The 20434-nt window shown below is 60.5% G+C and overlaps 1 protein-coding gene across 1 annotated transcript; it reads left to right on the plus strand.

The window, feature by feature from the left end:
- Nucleotides 1-3173: 3173 nt before the first annotated feature.
- Nucleotides 3174-18747, plus strand: TP53I11 (tumor protein p53 inducible protein 11). The gene is made up of 8 exons (XM_028111068.2): nt 3174-3290; nt 12658-12730; nt 13473-13632; nt 14243-14301; nt 14538-14586; nt 14997-15093; nt 16028-16129; nt 16599-18747. Exons 3-8 carry the CDS (start codon nt 13504-13506, stop codon nt 16730-16732), a joined length of 570 nt encoding a protein of 189 aa, XP_027966869.1. The 5' UTR covers nt 3174-3290; nt 12658-12730; nt 13473-13503; the 3' UTR covers nt 16733-18747.
- Nucleotides 18748-20434: the final 1687 nt, after the last annotated feature.

A 20434-nucleotide genomic window follows, 5' to 3' on the forward strand; every position in this document is an offset into this window, starting at 1 on the left:
TTGAAATCCAGTTGCATTTGCACTCCTCCCCAGGGATTCACAGTCCACAGGTGATTTCAGGCCACAGACGCTGGCATTTCCTGTGCCCATGCCACCCTCCAGCCACGCACCCGCCCACATGCCACCCATCTGTGCAGATGAACGCATGCACACACGCAGGCACGATGAACGTGCTGCCGCCCTTGCTGAAGGGGATGGGGCAGGCTGCTCCCAGGCTCCAGTGGGAGGCTGGTGGGGGGGAGTGACCCTCCCCCAGCTGGCTGGCCCTTGGCTCCACCTCCACGCCCACCCCACCCGACCGTCCTGGGGCTCTGAGGGACAATTTCACAAAGAGAATCCCAGTAAACATGATAGCACCAGGGATCAGCATTTCCAGTTTGCAGATCTTTTCTCATCTAATCCCTCACTTGACAAGGACGAGCTCCCAGAGGCAGGTGTTTTATATTTCCATTTCTCGGGTGCAGCAGAGGGTCACACAGCTAGTTAGGAGTGGAGCCAGGGCCCTAGCCCCCTTATCTCGTCCCCTCCGCTAATGCTCCTTCTCCCGAGCTGCAAATAATGATGACACCTCATGGTCAGCAGGTCCGAGCACCTGTTCTTGCCTACCTTTGCCTTGTTCTCGCCTAGCACTTGACAAATGTCAGTTTCAGGCTCACGACAGCCCAGCACGGTGATCTTTTTTATGCCCAGTGTAAAGATGAGGTAATGGAGAAGTTAAGAGCAGAATGGCAGTCTAAGGAACGTTCCTGAACTAGATGCACATCACTTTAGAAAACTCTATGGGAAGGTAGAGAGCAAGAGTTTCCAGTGGGTGCTTTAGGGAGTGCAGATGCGGGGGTAATGGAGAGCTTCTTCCCTCTCCTGCCCACCCAGCCCCTTTGCCTGTCGCCAAGAGCTGCCTCCACTGCTGCTGCATGTGCATCTGTCTCCCAGGAGCTGTGAGCTCCCCAAGGACAGGCACTGGATCCTGTTTACCACCAGAGCCCCAGCACTCAGCACCTTGCCTGACACACAGTTAGGGCCCAGACAAGACTGCCTCCTTCATGAGGCTGGGGGGGGGGGACAGCCTGTTCTCCCAGGCTCCCCGCTGATGGGCTTGGGGAACAGAACACACAATCAAGACCTGCAGGGCTCAAAGGTTATCCACATCCTATGCCACCTAAGGTGTGAATGCCTCCTCTAGCACCCCTCATTGACTCTTCCCTGGCTTCTGCCTGCATGCTGCTAGTGACAGGGTGCTCACTACTACTAAGGCAACGCCTCACATGTTGGAGATCCTGGGGGGATTGTTACAGAGTCCCTCTTATGGATGTGAGGTCAGGCTCTTGGGTATGTACAGTGGTCATGCCAAGGGCAGCACTGGCAGTGTCTCCATATCAAAGGGGACAATCAGAGGTGACACTTCACACTAGTGAGGTCGGTACCCTCCCGGCAGCAACCCAGAGCCCTGCATGCTGGGAAGACAGAAGAGGCAACAAAGGAATTCATCATCCCAGCTTGAGCCGGCTCTGTTGAGGCAGCAAGCTGAGAGTCTGAGCTGTTGCAAAGACTACTATCAAGCCTCGAGTCAGGTGGATCTTGGGTCTGTGCTTCATCCAACACACTTAGGAACAATCCTGATCTGTAGCTCTAGCCATTCATTCATTCATTCATTCACTTACTCATTATTGGCCATCGGTGACTGAGGGCTTTGTCTGGAAGCAGGGATGGTGGCACTGTGGGCCACAGAGGTGCCTCGGGATCAGAGTTGTTCCCTTGGTAATGAGGACAGCTCAGTCACCGAGAATTCTCGAGAGCCAGATACTGTTCTGTTTACTTCCGTGTAAAGGGCACAGCCTCTCCCGCCCAGTCCCAGCTCTGGGGAGGGCAGTGAGAGTCTTCTTGGCAAACAGTCTGCGCTCAGTAAGTGTGCGCTGCTGCCGTTCCATAACCAGGGGCACTTCCTACTATGGGTCAGCCCCATTTTGTAGGTGGAGGGAACAAGCCACAGAGAGGTTAAGTAACTTGCACAGGGCCACACAGTTACCAAATGGCTGGGCCAGGATTTGAACCTGGGCAGTAGGTCTTGTCCCAGAGCCTGCTTGATTAACCCTTCAGGAACTGATGCGGAAAGAGCTCAGACTCAGAGTCAAAATGCCCATCTAGCTAGAGATCCAGGGCAACCACTCACCTCACCTCCACCTGCTCTATTTACTGATCTCATGAAATGGAGCGTGTCATCAACCTTGGCTTTCTGAACCCACCCACCCCCCACTCCCATCAGATAAGATGAAGAGAGCCAGGCATTTTGCTCAGAAGGAGGGTGCAGAACCACACCTTCACCCCTCACTTCCCCCACAGGACGTGCAGAGATAAAAGGTCTGACAACTGTGCCCCCCACCACATGTCCAGGAGCCCCAGATAAGATCTTTGTCCCCTGACAGTGCAGTTTAGAGCAACATCGCAGAGACCAGATTTTAGGGTGGAGGATGAAGAAGGTGGGTGTGTATGTGGAGGGGGTGGGTGTCCTATGCAGGGGGAGAGAGAAGGGTGGGTCTAAGCTGGAAGCCCAAATCAAAAGTCACTAACCATCATCTGTAAAATGGGATTAATCATGCCGCTTTCATAGGTTGTGGGAATCAAATGAGTTAATGCTCGAAACTCCTTGAGCACCCGGTGCCTGGCACGGAGCGGGCGCTCAGCAGATGGTGACCATTGTTGTCACTGTGTTCCCTACACACTTGGGTGTCTACCAGCCAAAGCAGTCCCTTCCATTTTAGACACTGGCCTAGGCCCCAGGGGATACCCCGAGGATATTTAAGACAGTGTGGCTTGCCAACCTATGGGGGTGTTGAGAGTCTCAGGAAAGGGGCGCAGTCTTCAGAACTTGCCAAGAGTCTTCCTGGGCGGCGCGCGGGCCCTCGGCTTCGATTCTCCAGCGCCTTCTCCCGGGGCGTGAGCGCGCCCCCCACAGCAGTCCCTGAGAGAGCCTCAGCCAGGGAGCCCCGGAGCCCAGTGGCCCCAACCCCTCTCCCCCTCCCGCCCGGCGGCCACCCTCGGGGGCGAGGCAGCCGGCGCGTGGGAGGGGACGGCGCGCCATTGGCTTGCGCGCGGGACTGAGAGGAGGGACCAGCGCGGGCCGCCAGACTCGGGTAAACCCCGGGCGCGCAGGACGCCGCGCGCAGTCCCGCCCGGCCCGGCCCTGCCCTGCCCTGCCCCGCGCGGGCGGCGCGATGTGAGGCTCCCGAGGGCCCGAGCGTCCCCTGGCTCGCCAGCTCCGCGCAGCGCCGGCGCCAGCATGCGCTAGGAACGTAAGTTCTGTTCCCCGCCGCCGCCTCGGAGCCTCGCACGCTCCCCTCCCGCCGCCGGCCGGTGCCTGCGCAGCGCAGCCCAGCCCCGCGGGGCTTCTCCCACCGCGGAGACCGCGGCGGACCTGGGGACCCCGTGCGCGCAAGCTGGACGCCCCAGGACCTCTTGGCCCCGGCGGATAATGCTGGGACTCCACGGGTCCCCTCCCCCCCCCCAAGGCGCAGTCCCGCAGCCCCTTCGGTCACCTCCTTTGGCGCTCTCCACTCGCCGCCCTTCCCGCTGCTTTGGTTTCCCTCTCTCCCCCGGCTTTCTGCCTCCGCTGTCTCCTCCCCGTTGGACTGTTTATTTCCCCCCCTGCCTCCCCCTCTGCTTCGGAGCTAGAGAGAAAGAGCCAACAGCAGTTTCTGTCTCCCTGGGGTCTGACTGTTGTCCCCGCGCTCGGTTCTCTGTCCCCTCCCCCCCATCGCCATTGTTCCCCGGTCCGAGGAGTGCGCGGCACAAACTTGCGAGTGCCCCTCCTTCTGTCTTCGCCCCCGCAGGGCCGCGGACCGCGGTGGCGGAGTTCCCGCTGGCCCGACCTACTGGTTCGGCGGGCCGTGGGTGCGCCCAGCCGCCCGGAGCTCTCCACCTGGGGTCCCCAGCTCTCAGGCCCGGGTCTCAGAAAGTGGGTGAGTGCCTGGAGCTAAGAGAGGAAGGACACAGTGGAGAAGGAGGAAGCCAGACTGGGAGAGACCCTGGTCTCCGGGCGGGCAAGGGAGGCAGGGGTGGGGGGGGGAGGGGGAGGAGGCAGAAACCGTAGCCACGCCTAAGCCCCAGTTGTTGGGTGGGAGGGTCCGGGAAGCACAGGTGGAGACGGACGCCCCCCAGACTCATCTAAGTCGCGCGCTCAGCGGGAAGGTGGCAGTGTGGGGCCATTGGCCTGGCTCTCGGAGGGCTGGGGCTCCCTGCCAGGGGCAAAATACTCGCACCCACCCCGGGGTGGGTGGGGGGGGGGTCTATCGAGGAACCGCCAGAACCCCGCGCGCAACCCCGGCGCGCGGGTCAGGGTCGGGCGCTTGCGTTGCCTCCCCTCGCTCCGCCCTCCCTGCCCCACCCAGTGCCGGGCTCCCGCCTCCCCCTCGCGGCCCCAGGGGAACAGGTTTCTTCTTTGGAGCAAGGGGGCGGGGGGGGGGGGGCTGGAGCGCGCGGAGGCCGGAACCTCGGGGCTCCCCACCACCGCCCCGCGCTTCCTGGTTCATTTCCTTCAGACAAACTTTTCCTGGTGGGGCCGTCCTGCGGGGAGAAGGCATCAGGGCCGCGGGGATGGCCACCCCAACTGTGCGGCCTCTTGGACCTACACCTCTGGTGGCCGGTGTAGAGGGGCCCACGACCCTCTGCAGCCCAAAGAGCCCAGGGACACAGAGTGGGGTGGGGTGGGAAGCGCTGGACGAGCGCCAGGAGGGGACACTGTCCATTCCTTAGCCGAAGCCTCACACCAGCCCCACGCTCAGCCCAGGAGGAGGGAAAGTTTTTCTTGTTGGGTTGTTAGGAAATAAGGCACTGTGTATTCTCCAGGTCTCTGTTGTGCCATCTATAAAATGGGCCATCTGGTCCCTGAGGTCCCCTCTGGCTCCATTAGCCAGGAGCAAGCTGCCCTGGCTTCTCTTTTTCTGCCCACATGTTGTGGGTTTAATCAGTTCTTCCAAATTTGGAGTGCAGGGCTGGGGCCCAAAGGCCTTCACCCATGTCTGGCTGTCAACACCTGCTGGATCCCTGCCCCCAGGCTCCAGCTGTAGCTTCTCCAACTCTGTACTCTGCTGCCTCCCCTCCCCCCCCAAATCTTCTGCTAGCCACCACCCCTCCCAAAGGGCCTGCCCCTCACTGTGTGAGGGTAGGAGAGCAATGAAATTAGCAGTGACCCCTGATATACATAGTTCTAGACTCTTCTTTCCTTTGATTGAACAAATTGTGGACCCTATACCAAAGGTGATTTAGTGAACCAAGTGCCAGACAGTTCGGGGCACTGGGAGACAGCTGAGAACAAAACAAAGATTCTTTCCCTCATGGAGCTGACACGTAAATGGTGGAGGCACAAATAATAAAATAAAGTATATAGTGTATTGGGAGGTGGGGGGGGGAGTTGAGTGTTAGGCATGTTGAGGCTGGGGTGGTTTTGCCATTTTAATGGGGTGGGGTTGCCATTTTAAATAAGGTGGCCTTCCTGAGGAGGTGACTCTTGAGCCAAGGCTCTGAAAGAGTGAACTGTGGGGCTAGCTTGGGGAAATAAAGATCCTGCAGAGAATGGCCTGTGCAAAGGCCCTGGGGCTGAAATATGTCCGCCATATTTGAGGAACTGTAAGGAACCACTGTGGTTCCAGTGGAGTGAGGGGGTGGGGCAGAGAAAGGAGGCAAAGCTGACTGAAAAGGGATGAAGGGTGTCCTTTTCACAGATGAGGGAAGTGATGCTCAGAGATGACCTGGAAGTCAGCACAGGACATGCAGGAGCCGCAACGGCAAGGCGGACTGCCTGATGTTCTGCCTCCTGGTCCATACTATTTTCACTTCACCTTGCATCTCAGCTACTCACTGGCAACACTGGTTTGCGTCCCTGCCAGGGTCAGGCCTGGCCAAGTGCCGGAAACGTGGAGGGGAGCCACCCAGGCTTAGTACCTCAAGGTGTTCTGTATCCCTGCCACCCGTTGTCAGCCGTTGTGAGCGCCTCAGGGCAGCATCTTCCTCCTGACCCAGCGTGACCCTTGTTCCCTTCCCATTTCCTTCTTAAGGCCACCCCTTGTAAACACCCCATTTTGTATCCACGTGTAGCTCCTTGAAGGGGACTGAAGCTGGTATGGTCAAGGGGGAAACGGAGGCAAAGAAGCTGAGTCTCCTAGCCTGAGAATAACAGCAGCGACGTTGTTACTGAGCATTCATTATAAAACGGGTACGGTTCTAGGTGTTTTTGTGCATCTTCTCATCAGTGGGTTGTAGGTGTCCTTATTACACCCATTTCACAGATGAAACTGAGGCCCAGAGAGATGGTGTCACTGGCCCAAGGCCATGCAGCTAATAAATGGTAGAACCAGGATTTAAGCACAGGCATTTTGAGTCCTGATCTACTCCTTTGACCCTGAGCCAGAGCCCCAGACCCTGGGGGGAGATGGTCAGTCCTGGACTGTTGTTCTGGCCCATAGCATCCTGGGAAAAGTACAGGGACCCTTTTGCCTGCCTCCCCCAACCCACCCAGAAGGCAAATCACCTCCTGCTTCTGGAAAAGTTGGCTTAAAATGGTGGAGCATCCCTGCAGGGAAGTTCACCTGCCCCCCTCTTGTCCTCCCGTTTCGGAGGTTTGGAGAGAGGTGGGAGGGGCGGTGAGGGGAATGGCATGTGTCTGCTGTCCCTCACCACAGCCCTGGCCCCTGGAAGCACCAGCTGCTTTTGAGGGCCCTGACGTGGTCACTGGGCTGGTGGGGAGGGGGGCAGGCCCATTCCCCATTGAAAAGGTCAGAAATTCCCCTTGCGCTCGCCTTCTGTGTCAGCAGGGACACGGACGACCCTCCCAGTGACATCTGAGTGGTGACGGCTGGCCGTCAGGGGGCTGAATTCCCCTTGCACAGCAGCCTCAGACCCAGGGGGGTGAGGCCCAGGGATGTCCCCTCCTCTGCTCTGCTCTCCCAGCCTTTCCAGGGTGCAGGGAATGTTTATTTTTGGTCCCCGAAGCTCTGGAGATGTTTGTGATGAACGTTTGGGCTTCCCTCTGCCATTCTGGAGATCAGGCACCTTCAAAAGAAAGAGAACTAGTAGATAAATTCTGTGTGTCCCCAGGGGCAGCCCGGCAGCTGGAGCTAGGGCCTCGTGTCCTGCCGGCGAGTGGATTTAGAAGCCACATCGGGAACATGACAGAGACCACACTCCCAGTTTTCCTTAGATGAGGTGCCCGAGTCCCAAAGTCGGGCCCTGGTTTCGCTGCGGTGGCAGACAGAATCTCTGGGGACCTCAGGTGTCCTGTGTCCCCTCTGGGCCCCATGCCAGCTCCCATGTTCCTGGAGGTTCTTGGAAATGGAACGCGGAATCCCTTCCTTGAGTCCGGGACCAGGTCTGTCCCTCCAGCGGCCTTCGCATTGTGCCCCCTTCCTGTCCCCCTCCAGCTCTACCTGTCGTCCCGCCGCTCACATCCACCCTGAGCCCGGCGGGGAGGCGGGTGATGGATGATGCGGGACTGGCTCCCCGTCTACTCATCTACTCGAGAGGCAAGGCTGACTCAGGCAGGCTCGGCCTTTAGAATGACTATGCTCTCGAGGGACGCACCTCCAGGAGGCTCTGCTGCCGCAGCCTTGCCTTGGCTTGGTGCCTTCGCCCCGAGACCCACATGACCAAACCTGCACCCGGGAAGCCATGGAGATGACGTCAGTCATGATGTCAGTCAGGCATCAGGAAGCCCCCTTTGTGTCCTGTGACTTCCTGGTTTCGCTGTAATTCTGCCACCCACCTGGTAAGTCAGGCATCTTGACCCCCATTTACAGCGCAGGAATGGAGGGTCTGCATGGCTAATGGGTCCCAAGGCTCAAGCTAGGAATGAACGTGGGTCCGTTCACGCCCACGCCTCTCCAGCACAGCCCTCGAGAAGTGAGATTCACTCTGCCTGAGGGCTCAGGCTGGGGGGTTCTGGATTGGGGGTCTTTGGGGGGCCTCTCAGCCAAGGAGCTGATGGGCCACCCCAGGAAGGGACCACGGGGTGGATGATGGGGCAGGGGGGCTCTGCACCTTCTAGCCTCCCTGGCCTCCTTGCTGGCCCTCTCTCCTTGCCTCCCCTTCTCTCTGACCGCCCGCCGGGAGGCGCCCTCTGTCACTGCCCCCTCTCCTGGCGCTGCCCGGTCCCACACCCTGTTTCCAGCTATTTTGCACCAGTGTGATAAGAGAACAATGGGTCTCCCTGTAGCCCTTCCCTGGTCCTGCTGGAGTCACAAGGCCTTAACCCAAGAGAGGCTAGACCCCAGGAAGGAAGGAGTTCAGATACTGGCAACCTGCCAGGGGCTTTCAAGAGGCGATGTGAGGAGGGAGATGGCTTACGGCTTAGCTCTTGCTAGAGGTCAGGTTCACCAAACAGCACCCCAGGCCCGCACACACACACACACCAGCTCCTCTCAGGATATCCATTTATAGCGTAGTTAACTTGCTCCCGATTTCAGCTCTGCCACTTAACCCTGAGAAGCTTGAATAAGTCCCTCAGGCCTTAGTTTCCTCGTCTGTAGAATGGGGGTGACAGTACAGCCATTCTCATAGGGTTGTTTGGGGGCTGCCAAGAATTCCTGGCCTAGAAGTATTTGTCCTCTGCCTCCAGCCCTGGGGTGGATGCTCTCAGGGGCAGTTCCTACCAGATGGGGAGGGACAGGGGGGCACTGTCCCTCCAGCAAAGGGTCTTGTTTGAAAAGGAAGTGGTTCTTGGCTGTGATGTTCAGTGTCACAGTGACTCCCCCCTGCATCACCGGGAGGCTCAGCAGCTGGTGGGTGTGCTGGGCCCCAGGCCCCCTTCCTCTGCGCCTCCCCCCCACCCCCACTGCTGGTCAGGTTTCTAAGCCAGCCCTCATGGGCACAGTCTCCATGCCGGGGACAGCTCTGCAGTCCGACTGTTTCTATGGAAACCAGGCTTCCTGGGAAGGCTGCAGGGGGGTTGCGGAGAGGTCCTTTAGGACCAGCATGGGAATGACGCCCCAGCCCCACCTGACCTGCCGCCAGGACAGGGCCTTGGCAGCCCCCCCATAAGCAATGCCGTTAATGGCTGTCCTGTATGGAGCCCGCGGCAGGTGCCGGGCCCCCTGATTGCCTTTGCTCAGTGTCTCATCATAACCCCGTGAGCTAAAAAATAGTACCGTGGTTCCACCAGGGAAGAAATGGAAGCTCAGAGTGGTTAGGAACTTTCTTGAGGTCACAGGCAAGAGAAAGAGTTGAGGTTTGAGACCAAGCTTGCCTAATCGCTAAGTATATGCACCGCCCCCATTCTCCCCTGACACCTGCACCCCTGATAAGCCTCTCTGTTCCCGGCCTCTGTCTAGTCATGACCCCCTCTGTCTTGCTGCCACTGGGAGCTCTTTGGGGATGTTCTTCCTGCCCTCAGATGTCCCTGCACTTGATGGGAGGGGCGGGCAGAGGTGTGGGGAGGGGCTGTGCTGCAGGGAGTCAGATCTTGGCCAGTGGTCAGGTGGGGGGAGCAGCCCCTTCCCCAACTCACGACTTGGTGACAAATATTTGGTGAGCTCCTCACGTGCCAGGAAGTGTCCCAGGCCTACAGAGAGCCCTGTCCCGGGGTGCTGGTCTTCTAGCGATGGCCACAGCTTTCTGAGGAGGGGGGCATCGAGAGGCCTCACCACACTGTCTCCCCTAGTCCTGACCCCCACCATTTCCTGGGCACTGCATGGGCCAGATCCTTCGCCAAGAGCATCTGTACCCACTCTCCTATGTCTTCAGCACCCTAGACCCACTGGTCCGAGGCCACCGGCCCATAGGAGAGGTCTGATTCGAAGCCAGCCCTGCCTGACTGCAAAGCTCCTTTCCTGCACTCGCCAGCCACTGGCTCATTGGCCCTCTCCGGGCCTCAGCTTTCTGCCTCGTCCAGTGTGTGTTTGGAGCCTCCCCTCCCCTTGGGCCCTGCCCCGTCTGAGTGTGACCCCGGGTGTTCCGGATGGGGTTAGGGAGGCCTGCTTCCCGTGGCCTGGCTGCCCCTCACTGGCCCGTGCCGACCGAGCACCCACTGTGTGCGGAGGTGCAGCGGGGAGATTCTCGGACCAGGCAGCAGCCCTGCCTTCAGATCACGGGGTCTCCGGGAGCCCAAGTGCCCGTGACGGGACCAGGAGTATGGGCTGGCAGTGGCCTCCTGTGGCCACCCACGCTGAGACCCACGGGAGTCCAGGCGACAGAGGAAGGGGATGTGTCCTGGGAAGGCCCCTGAGGAGGGGCTGTGCGGCCCTGAAGAATAAGGAGGGTGGAGGTGGGAAGGAGCAGGGCTCAAGGAGGACCTTCCTGGCTGGGCAGTGGTTCAGAACTGGGAACCACCTGGCTTTATTGGGAATCGAGGTCGGAGAGGCCCGCCAGGTGCAGAATGTAGAGGGTCATGAACTCGGGCTCTAGGGGGCTGCAGGCTGCCTTGTCCCAGCTCCTTGCGTGGCAGGTTCTCCTCCACCTGCCCGGCCCTTAGCCTCGGGCAGCCTGGCACAGAGGTAAGGGGGAGCCCTGGGGGCCCTTCGGAGGGCAGCTGGCTCTGGAAAGGAAGCAACAGCCCTATCAGGCCGGCTGTTTCCATTGTGCATGGCTCAATGGCCGCATGAAGAACGGGAAGTAGGAGTGTGGACAGGCAGGGCACTTGGCCCCAGGCCCTGCGCATGTTCCCTGTCCTGAGCCTCCCGCACTCGCACAGAGGGAGTGTTCTTACTAACCCCATTTCACAGGGCAGACACTGAGGCTGGGAGAGCTGCATGGAGCTGCCTGAAGCCCTGCGGCTGGTGAGAGAGCAGACCCAGGATCCGAACGCACCCCCGGCTCAGCGGCGGTGCAGGGAGTGGAGCGGAGGGAGGTGCGCTCTGTCCTCACCTAGGTTAAAATGAGGCCAGGCTGAAAAACACCTGTGGAGTGGGAAGGGGAAGAAAGTTCGAGGGCAGGTCTGAGGAGTCCATGTATGTGCCGTGCCTTGCCTTGGGGGGGGGGGCATGGGGGGGTCTGGCAGGTGCATGGGGTACTGCAGCTGTCTACCTGCACTCCCCAGGCGGGGCCCCGTGCTGTGGGGGAAGAAGAGACAGAACTCAGTGCTCAGAGTAGTTAGCTGTGTCAAGGCAGGTGTTGGGGACCCTACTCCCTGATTTCACTCTCCCCAGGAGGCCTTAGGGCCCTTTCGGGGGTGGTGAGCTCCCTGCTGGCGGCTGGGCTCAGGGCGGGGGAGACCACAGTGGGTCCCTCCAGCCCAAGTACCTGATGGCGGTGCCTGTGGATGAAGCTTGTCCCCCTAAGAGTCATGCCGGTGTCCAGTGGAGCCCAGGCCACTGCAGTTCTCTTGCTGTACCCCGTCCCAGGAGGCTGGCACTATCACAACCCACAGCCCTTGCTTTGCAGGTTCGGGCCTGCGGTGCAGAGGGGAGCCTTGTGTGCGTGTTGGTGGGGAGGGCTCTTCGGGCAGAGGAAGGCAGCTGATGCTCTGAGCAGGGGGTCACTGAGACAGCCTGGGGCCTGGCAGGCTTGACCCGAGTGCCACCTTACGCCACAGGACAGAGACCTGTGCGCAACTGTCAAACTCTGGAAACAACCCAGATGGCCTTCAGTGAGTGGCGGGGTAAACTAACTGGTGCATCTTCCCCCATGGGATATTACCCGGCCCTAAAGAGGACCAGACGGGAAGCGCCCAGCAGCCCGAACGAGTCTCGGAGGCATTTTAGCCTTACGCGGAATGAAAGAAGCCAGTCTCAAGTGGTGTTCGGCTATATGAGTCTGTCTATAGAACGTGTTTGAAAAAACAATACCAAGCTAGAGCGACGGCCCAGAGATCAGTGGCTGCCGGGGGCGAGGTGGGAGGGCAGGGGAGGGCCAGGGCAGGTGTCCCGATTCGCAGGTGGTCGTTCTCTGCAATTATAGGTGTGCTAAAAGTCGTGTAGCTGCAACAACAAAGAATGTCGGTTCTGCAGTATGTCAATTAAAAAATGAAAGGCCAGAGGGGAGGCCAGAAGAGGAAGGAGGGTGAGGACCAGGCTCCCCGGTGCTTCCTTGGCTGAGGCCCGGCGAGGGAGGCGGCCCCGGCGGTTCCCAGCTGTGGCTGGCAGCTCTCATGGAGGGCCCCCAGGAGGCGGGAGGGACACCAGGCTGATTATCACCTCACTCTGGAGTCTCGAGAAGTGGTGGCAAGTGCTGAGGCGTGGGGACAGTGCCCGGCCGCCCGGGGGAGCAGCGTGGTTAAACCCTGCCTTCTCCAGTGGGGCTGGCCACCCCCCCGCCATCAAACGGTCTTCGGTTTTCATCGCCAACCCCGACCACCTCCGTGCCCCCGGGGGTGGGGGGGAGGGGACCGCATAGCGACCCCCATTTCGTAGATGAGGAACTAAGGTCTGGGGGCTGGACATCACTCACCGGAGACCCCTGAGACTGACCAACGGATGTCTGTGGGCCTCTATGGAATGAGATGCTGGAATGTGGCATGCGGTGCTGTTGGGTGGGGGGGTCCTGGAGTTACTCAACCCTGTCTCTGTTGAACTTTGTTGACCTTGGTTTTCTCATCTGTAGAATGGGTGTAAATCGTTCCCATCGCGTGCCAGGGATGGGGGGGAGCTGTGACTAGACGGGCCCAGGGCCACCCCTGGGCCAACTCTTGGAAGCCTTTGCCTCACTGGAGTCGACACTTTTGTCTCCTTTGCATAGGTTTTGTGCTGATTGAAGGCGAGACCAGCGGTCACCTCATCTGTGTGTCTCCCAGCCCAGTGCCTGGCACAAAGTAGGTGCCCAAGACCCGGCCCGAGGTGGAGCTGGGGGGTGGCTGGGGAGTGGGGGCTGTGGAGGACCGTGAGCAGACATGGGGTGGGTGTCCCTGGCCAGAAGGCTCTCCTGGCCATCCTTCCTCTGGATCCCCTGGGTCCTGGGGCCACCCCCCTCCCCTTCTTTCAGTCCTGGCAGATTTGAAGGAGGTTGTCTTCGAGACAGGGAGGGAGGGCTTGCTGGACAGAGAGATTATCTGGGCAAAAGTTCAGTGCGGCACCTGGACCCCAGGATTTGGGCAGATGCTCCCTCTTCTGGCACTACTGGCCTGGACTCCTGTTTGCCCCCACCTCCCAGGAACCTTTGAATGTGGTCTCCACCTGGGTCCAAATGCCTTTCCCGGGCCCACACACTCCTCCAGGGCCATCTGTAAGGCTCCAACCAGCCTGATTACCCAGGGTGCGCCATGTCCGTGGAGGCCAGATGGGCTCACACAGCTGGAGGAGCTTTAGGGACCTCCTCCCCCATCCATTTTATAGATGAGGAAGCGGAGGCCAGGAAGAGGAGAGGCCCTTTCATCAAACAGCCAGGTGGTTAAGGAGCCAGGCCCTAAGCCTGGGCCCCCCCAGATTTCTTGTCGGTATTCCAGATGCTGCCCCAGGCTGACAGGGAGGTCTCACCAGGCCCCGGGGTCAGGTCTGGCTGCCCCTGAGTCTGGGAGCTGGTCAGGACCTGTGGCTGAGGCTGGTGTCTCCCCTCAGCCCTTCTGTAGGCACCGGGCTCCAGGACAAGATGGCGGCCAAGCAGCCCCCACCTCTCATGAAGAAGCACAGCCAGACGGACCTCGTGAGCCGCCTGAAGACCCGCAAGATCCTCGGCGTGGGCGGAGAGGACGACGACGGGGAGGTACACCGCTCCAAGGTGGGCAGACGGGCCTGAAGCTGGCCACACCCGGGGTCCGCCTCTGAACACCCATCTGGGGAGGCAGGTCTGGCCTGCCATTTGGGGGAAGAGCAGCCCACGGCCTGGGGAGCTGTGGGAGCCCTGGGACTTAGCTCCTTTTTTTTTTTTTTTTTTCCCCTTGGAACTTAATGGAGATGTCAGGGGAATAATAACAAAAATGAAGACAAGACAGATCATTAGAATGAATTTCGTGCTTATTATGTGCCCATTATTGCACCAATTGCTTTATGATTTAATCCTGCTAGTCCTGGGACATAGTTATGAACCCATTTTATCGATAAGGAAACTGAGGCTCAGAGAAGTCAAGGTCAAGCCGGTAAGTGGCACAGCCAGGCTTTAAGCTTGTGTCTAGCAGACCCCTGAGCTTTAATCTTACTCACCATATTTTCAGCTTCCCGTAAGCTCTGGTGTCAAGAAGAGGCAGAGGGGGGTGACCTCAGTGTGACCTTCCCAGCCTGGGGGACCCTTGGGCTAAGCAGAAGAACCCAGGTGGGTCCCTGGGCATGCCAGGGGCTCAGGGAGGGGAGTGAGTGGGCTGGGCGTGCACCTGACCCCTCTTTGTCCACAGATCAGCCAGGTCTTGGGCAATGAAATCAAGTTTGCTGTTCGGGAGCCTCTGGGGCTGAGGTGAGCGTTGAGCGTGAGTTTTTGGTGGGTGCCGGGTTATGGGCAGGTGCTGCGTGAGGTCCTGCCTCGTCAGCTTTGCCCCCGTGTCCCTGTGCCTGTGACTTCATCCCATCACATTCCCTCCCCCTAAAACCAGCCATCCCTGGACCACTTGGCTGGAGAAGGGAGGGTCCCCTGGGGCCTGGATGTGGCAGCGAGGGGGCCTGGCTGTGACTTTTCTCTCCACACGCTCCCAGGGTTTGGCAGTTTGCTTCTGCTGTGCTCTTCTCTGGCATTGCCATCATGGTGAGCCCCCTCTCCCGTCCCCCAGGACCTGGCCCTGGGTCTGGCTCCCTATGTCCCTCCTCCGGGCCTCTCCTGGGGGCTCCTCCCCTGCCCTGGGGCTGCCTCTCCCCCCGCATCGCTCTACCTGTCAGGGCTCTCTAGCTCCCTCCACAGTCCCAGCCTGAACCCTGCCTGCTCTGGAGCGTCCTGGATCCCATGGTCCATGTTCCTGACTCCTTGCCCCTGGGAATCTAGAGCCTTCTGTCCCTGACACAGGGGAGTGAGGGACAGCCACGGCTCTGACACTGGACTGCCCCAGGCACCTCAGCCCGGCTTCGGGGCGGGGCGTGGGGAAGAAGGAAGATGTCCAGGGGGTGTTTCAGCAGCAACCCCCTCCCACTTTACCCTGAACTGCCTACCCATGCCCGCAGGCCCTCGCCTTCCCTGACCAGCTCTATGATGCCGTCTTTGATGGAGCCCAGGTGACCAGCAAGACCCCCATCCGCCTCTATGGCGGTGCGCTTCTCAGTGAGTATTGCTAGGGCAGACATAAGGGGCAGCTACGGCCCAACAGAGACTGAGAGGAGCTTGGGGAAGCCTTTCTTTGTGCAGGGGCTCCCCTTCCCAGCACCCCGCCTACCCCCTTCCGCTGAGTCTGTCTCTGCTAGGTGTGTGCTGCCATCTTGTGGCCACTGCTGGAATACACCCAGGGGACAGGGCTGCGTCTTTGCCGTCGTCTGGGGCGAAGGCTTACCGAGTGCTTACTGTGTAGTGCACCCCCCCTGGTCATTGGGGTGCAGAGATGAATGAGGCTCAGGCCCTGCCCTCCAGGACCTCGCCACCTAGAGGAGGAGGCAAAATCAACACAGTGTCTGGAAAACCCCTCCCACCCTTGGGCCTCTCATTTGAACCGCCCTGTTTCCTCTCTGAGGAAGTTCCTGGTAGGAAGCTGAGGTACAGCTTTTAAAGCCTAGCACAGGTAGTGTCCCTCCTCTTCACCCAGACATTCTATGGCTCCCTTTTGCCTGCAGAATAAAGGCCCAACCCCTCCACCTGGCTTTTGGGGTGGTCTGTGACCTGCCTCCCCCAGATCCCACAGTGGGCCCCGGACCCCAGCCACATCGCATGATGCCCAGCCCCGCTGTTTCAGCAGGCCTCCATGCTTCTGTACACGCAGTCTCCCCAACCTCGTGCCAATGGCACTAATACCCATCCCTCAGGGGTCTGCACTGGTACCGGGGGAGGGGGCGGGGGCTGGTGGCGACTGGGGTGCCTTCAAAGCCCTTCGCCCAGGCAGCGGGAGACCTAGGGTTATGGGGTTAAGTCGGATGATGGATGAGTTTTAATGTGGGGAGTGTGAGTGGGGGTGGGGGATGTAGAAGTCTGGGATCCTGCCCCGGCCCCAAGGGGGTGGGTGGATCAAACTGCCTGATCCCAATCTGCCCTTTTTCCCCCGCCCCAGGCATCTCCCTGATCATGTGGAACGCTCTCTACACGGCCGAGAAGGTTATCATCCGATGGACTCTGCTCACTGAAGCCTGTTACTTTGGGGTCCAGTTCTTGGGTGAGTCCTGCGGTGGGCAGCGAGACAGGGAGGCTGGTGGGGTGGGGGGTGTGGGCAGGGCAGCTTGGCCCCTGGCTCTCCAGCTCCTGCCACTTGGCTTCCAGGAAGGGATGAAAATCTGAGGGGGAGGGGCTCATGCGGCCGTGTCTACCTGTATGTCTGCGCACCTGTGCTCACGCACCTGACATACGTGTACCTTCTTGAATATACGTAATGCACGTCCACGGCCTCCCACACGCATGTGCACCTGCAGCCTCCCCTGACCCGGCACAGGTGTGACAGCGCACACCCAGTGCGGCCCACATGCTTGCCCTCACCCCAGTACCTGCCCCATGGGGGACATCAGATCAGACACGTCTGCGAGGTCCGGCAGCCGGCAGCAGCCCCCGGCACAGCAGGTCAGCCTGTGTTGGGGGCTGAGGCACGGCCCTCGTCTGCCCTCTGTCTCCTCCTGCTCTTTCTCCCGCAGTGGTCACTGCCACGCTGGCTGAGACGGGCTTCATGTCCCTGGGGATCCTGCTGCTTCTGGCCAGCCGCCTCCTTTTTGTCGCCATCAGCGTTTACTACTATTACCAGGTCGGCCGAAAACCCAAGAAAGTCTAGCCACTCGCTGGGCCAGGGAGGCCCCGAGACACCTCAGTTTCCCTCTGGCTCCTGGAAGGCAGGAAGGACCCCGCTCGCCTTCCTTTCCTCCTGGGCACCCCCAAATGCTGTGATCTCCTGGACTCTCAGGTTTGGGGAGGGACAGAGCCTCAACACCCTCTGCCCTTCGCCCCACACAGCACCGCCTCCTTTTCTTGCTCTTGGCCTCCGGAGCCCCTGGATAGACACTGACTGAAGAGCTTGAGTAATGGGGTATTGGGCTGAGGCGAGGCTCCTGCCCCTTCTGCCAGGAGGCCCTTCTTTCGTTTGAGAGAGGTGTGCCCTGCTTCCCTGTCCTCCCCACACCCCCACCCGACCTAGTGCCCACACAGCGGAACGTGGCTTCTGGGTACACCTGGGAAATCTGACAGCTTGACCCTGGGCCCGTACTCCTCGGTGTGGGCCCTCGCCACCTGTGGGAGCTGCCGTCGGCCCCGTCAGTGCACATCCCTGCCCTTCGCACAGCCCAGCTGCGGGGCTGATGGGCAGGGATGGCTGTCATTGAGCTGGTACCTCCCTCTTCAGCCTCTCTGTGAGGCGGGCCACCTGTAGCCAGAACCCGTCCCCAGCCCAAGCCCCGCCACCACGGGCTCTGTCCTAGGGCCTTGCTCTAGGCTGTTCTGCCTTCAGCCCAGCCCCTGGAGGCTCCCAGGAGCCCCCTCCCCTCAACTGGCCTGGGTCCAGAGGCCACCAGCAGCCTCGCCCCCCAGGCCGGCCCTGGCAGTGGGCACAGAGCGAACCCTGTGGAGAGGCTCCCGTGAGTGATGGGGTTTGGAGATGAGGAAGAAAGAGAAGCAGCGGCATTTCCTGGTCCCCTGGTATGTCCTTCAGGTTCTGCCGTCCGCTTGGCTCAGCCCCTTCACCTACCCTCACCCTCTCCCCAGGGTGCTGCCCTGAGACCCGGCGGGCTACGGCTGGGTGCCCTTCCAGGTCAGCACGGGAAATAAATAGATACATCTTTGCAGGCCTCGTGCACCTTCCCCACCCCGAGTGCCCTGGAGGAGGCTGACAAGCGGCTCCCTCAGAGCTGAAGGCCCCCCCCCGTCCTGCCGTGCCCTCCCCAGCCCGTGTGCCCCCCGTTGTCTGTCACTCCGCATCCTCCCCTTCCCTCTGGGACACAAGCGTGTGCCCCAGGCGTGGTGGCCCTCTTGTTCTGGGGACAGGTATGGAGAAAGGCAGCCCGGGCCCCGCACTTGCTTCTCGTCTTGGAATCGAGTGTGTTCGGTGGGGCGAGGTGGGTGGTCGGCAGGGGCGGCCCAGCTCTGGCCGCTGCTGGCTGCGGCTCTGCCCGGGAACCTTGCCCTGTCGGCGCCGGGCCCAGCTGTCCCTGCAGCCATGCAGCTGGTCCCCAGCAGAGCAGCGCGACTGCTTCTGTCCCACAGCTGAGGGGAGAGGCCCCGTGGGTCGGGGAGCAGATGGGAACCTGGTGGCTAAGGAGAGGCTGGGCTCTTTCCTCACCTCTGTCTCCTGCCACTGCAGTGTGGGCCTCTGCCCAGAATCCAGTTGTTGGCTCACGAGCCCTGGCCGGGCGGGGCGCCCACCACCCCCCGGGGCCACAGTCCTGTCCTCCTACTGACGCAGGCCTTTTAAGGCCTGGTTCCTCCTCCGTCGGGTGATGGGTGGTTTGTCCTCGTGCCCAGGGGACGTGGTGGCCGGCGGAAGTGGAGAGCTCGGGAAAGCTCGGGCTCAGCCGTCGAGGTAGCTGCTGGGGCTGGGCTGGCCGAGCGGCCTCACCCCCCAACGTGGCCTTGCCCCTTGCGTGGTCAGGAGGGCCTGCCAGGATGGCACTAGCTTGACATTCCGTGCTGCTGGCTCGGACATCGGAGCTAGGCCCAGGGGGAGGGAGCCTGGCAAACAGCCATGTGGTCTGGGGACATGGCGGGGGCACATTAAGGCAAGGAGCCATTGCTGGGACGGAGGCAGGGGTGATGGGGTGGAGGACCCACATGTCTGAAGAAGACCCGGGGTGGGCCCAGCTCTCCATCCTGAAGGTTTGGGACGACCCCCCCCCCCACCACCCTCCACCCTTGTCCCTGGAGCCCAGCACCCTCTGGCCAAGCTCCCGCCTCAGCCCCCGTCTTCCCCCCCCACCCCCCGCCAAGCAAGACCACCTTTCTTCACAGTCACTATTTATTCTTCGTTCCTTCTTCTTTTTGTAAGAAACAGTCACAAAAACCAGTGCAAAACCATCAGTGTGGGTGTCCTGTTTTATATTACAAAAACTCCTCTTGATATAGACTATAAAAAGGGGGGGCTCACAGGAAATAAACATGATAAATTAGCTCTGCTATCTACCGCAAGGAACATTTACAGTTTTCAAAATAGACTTTCGACCTAGGACCCATGGGGGGAAGGGAAGAGGGGGCTTCTGGGAGATGGGGGTGCTGGGGCCTCGGCTGGTTTGGGGTGTCCAGTCTGGGCCCCTTAGGCATGGAAGGACAAGAGAGCCTCCAAACCCTTCGGATGGCTTCCCTCTTCCAAGAGGCAACCAACAGTGGGGGGGGGGGGGTCTGCTCTGGCTCCTGCCTGGTGAGCTGCCTAGGGGAAGTCCCCCCCGCCTCAGCAGCCAAACCACAGCCACCAGCACCTGTCCTGGGCTGTATGTGGACCGGCCCAGTTAGATCTCCGATCCCTGGGCCGGGGTGGGGGGGTGGGGGGGTGGGGGGATGTGGAGCCTGACTGGGGCTGGGCTCTAGTCTTCACACCTCGGAATGGCTGCAGACAACCTTGCAGACAGCTACCAGCCTGGGCAGTGCTAGAGACTGCCCGCTCTTCTTTTCCATCCCCGGTGTGGGCAGCAGCGGATTCGGGGCTCCTTGGCACCTTTTGGGAAAGCCCTTATTGATGAGGCTCACCACCCGTCCTTGAACCTGCCTCAGCCAGATGTTCCTCTGGGACCTGCCCTGCCTCCCACTGATTCTCACGGGGGTGGGGGGTGACAAGGAGTGGGAATGGACGAGACTGGGGGAGGGAGGGGAGCGGGTGCCAGAGGCCGGGCCCTTCTTACCTTGAAGGCCCCAGGTTCTCCTGCTAGGGGACCGGATGGGACCCGGAGGCCTGGGATGCCCCTGGACTGGAGCCACACGGCTGCCCCGTGAGACCCTGAGTCCCGCAGTTTTTATTTTTGTCAACCTCAGACCAGCCATTTGCCTCTGCCAGGAAGCTGGAGCCAAGCATGTGGGTGGTTGGGTGGGTCTAGAGAGGAGCAAGCCCAAGGCCTTGCTCAGGCTGGGCTGGGCTACCAGCTGCAGGGCACTCGGGGTCACTGGGAAGTTCGTGGCATCATGTCCGGAGTTGCCAGGGCGGGCTGTTACAGGGACAATACAGAAAGCCCCAGCTCGGAGACCAGGAGGGGGACCTGGGACTGGGGGTGGGGAGGGGGGCCAGCAGAAGGATGAGATGGGGAAGGGGAGAGTGGGGAGGAGGGTCAAACCCAACTTTTACAGCAGGCACAGAGCTCAGGGCTGCATCCCTAAAGGGGGTCAGTGGCAGAGCAGGGAGGCATGGGCTCCAGCCACAGCTCTGTCTCTCCCAGTGGCTGGCAAGCTGGGAGGCTGGAAGCTGACACAGGGCCTGGGATTTAGAATGGGCTCTCCCCAGACCCTGAAGAGGGAGTGTGGGGAGGAGACCGGGCACCATGCTGCCCCTCCCACTGCCATGCCT

The sequence above is a fragment of the Eumetopias jubatus genome, unplaced genomic scaffold, assembly GCF_037043125.1.
Source record: "Eumetopias jubatus isolate StellerSeaLion01/CBP00866 unplaced genomic scaffold, mEumJub1_p1.0 scaffold_13, whole genome shotgun sequence".
NCBI lineage: Eukaryota > Metazoa > Chordata > Mammalia > Carnivora > Otariidae > Eumetopias > Eumetopias jubatus.

Coding starts and splice junctions, on each gene's coding strand:
- TP53I11 (XM_028111068.2), top strand. CDS start 13,504: ATGGCGGCCAAGCAGCCCCCACCTCTCATGAAGAAGCACAGCCAGACG. Junction 13,633..14,242: donor GGGAGGTACACCGCTCCAAG/GTGGGCAGACGG, acceptor CTTTGTCCACAG/ATCAGCCAGGTCTTGGGCAA. Junction 15,094..16,027: donor CTATGGCGGTGCGCTTCTCA/GTGAGTATTGCT, acceptor CCCCCGCCCCAG/GCATCTCCCTGATCATGTGG.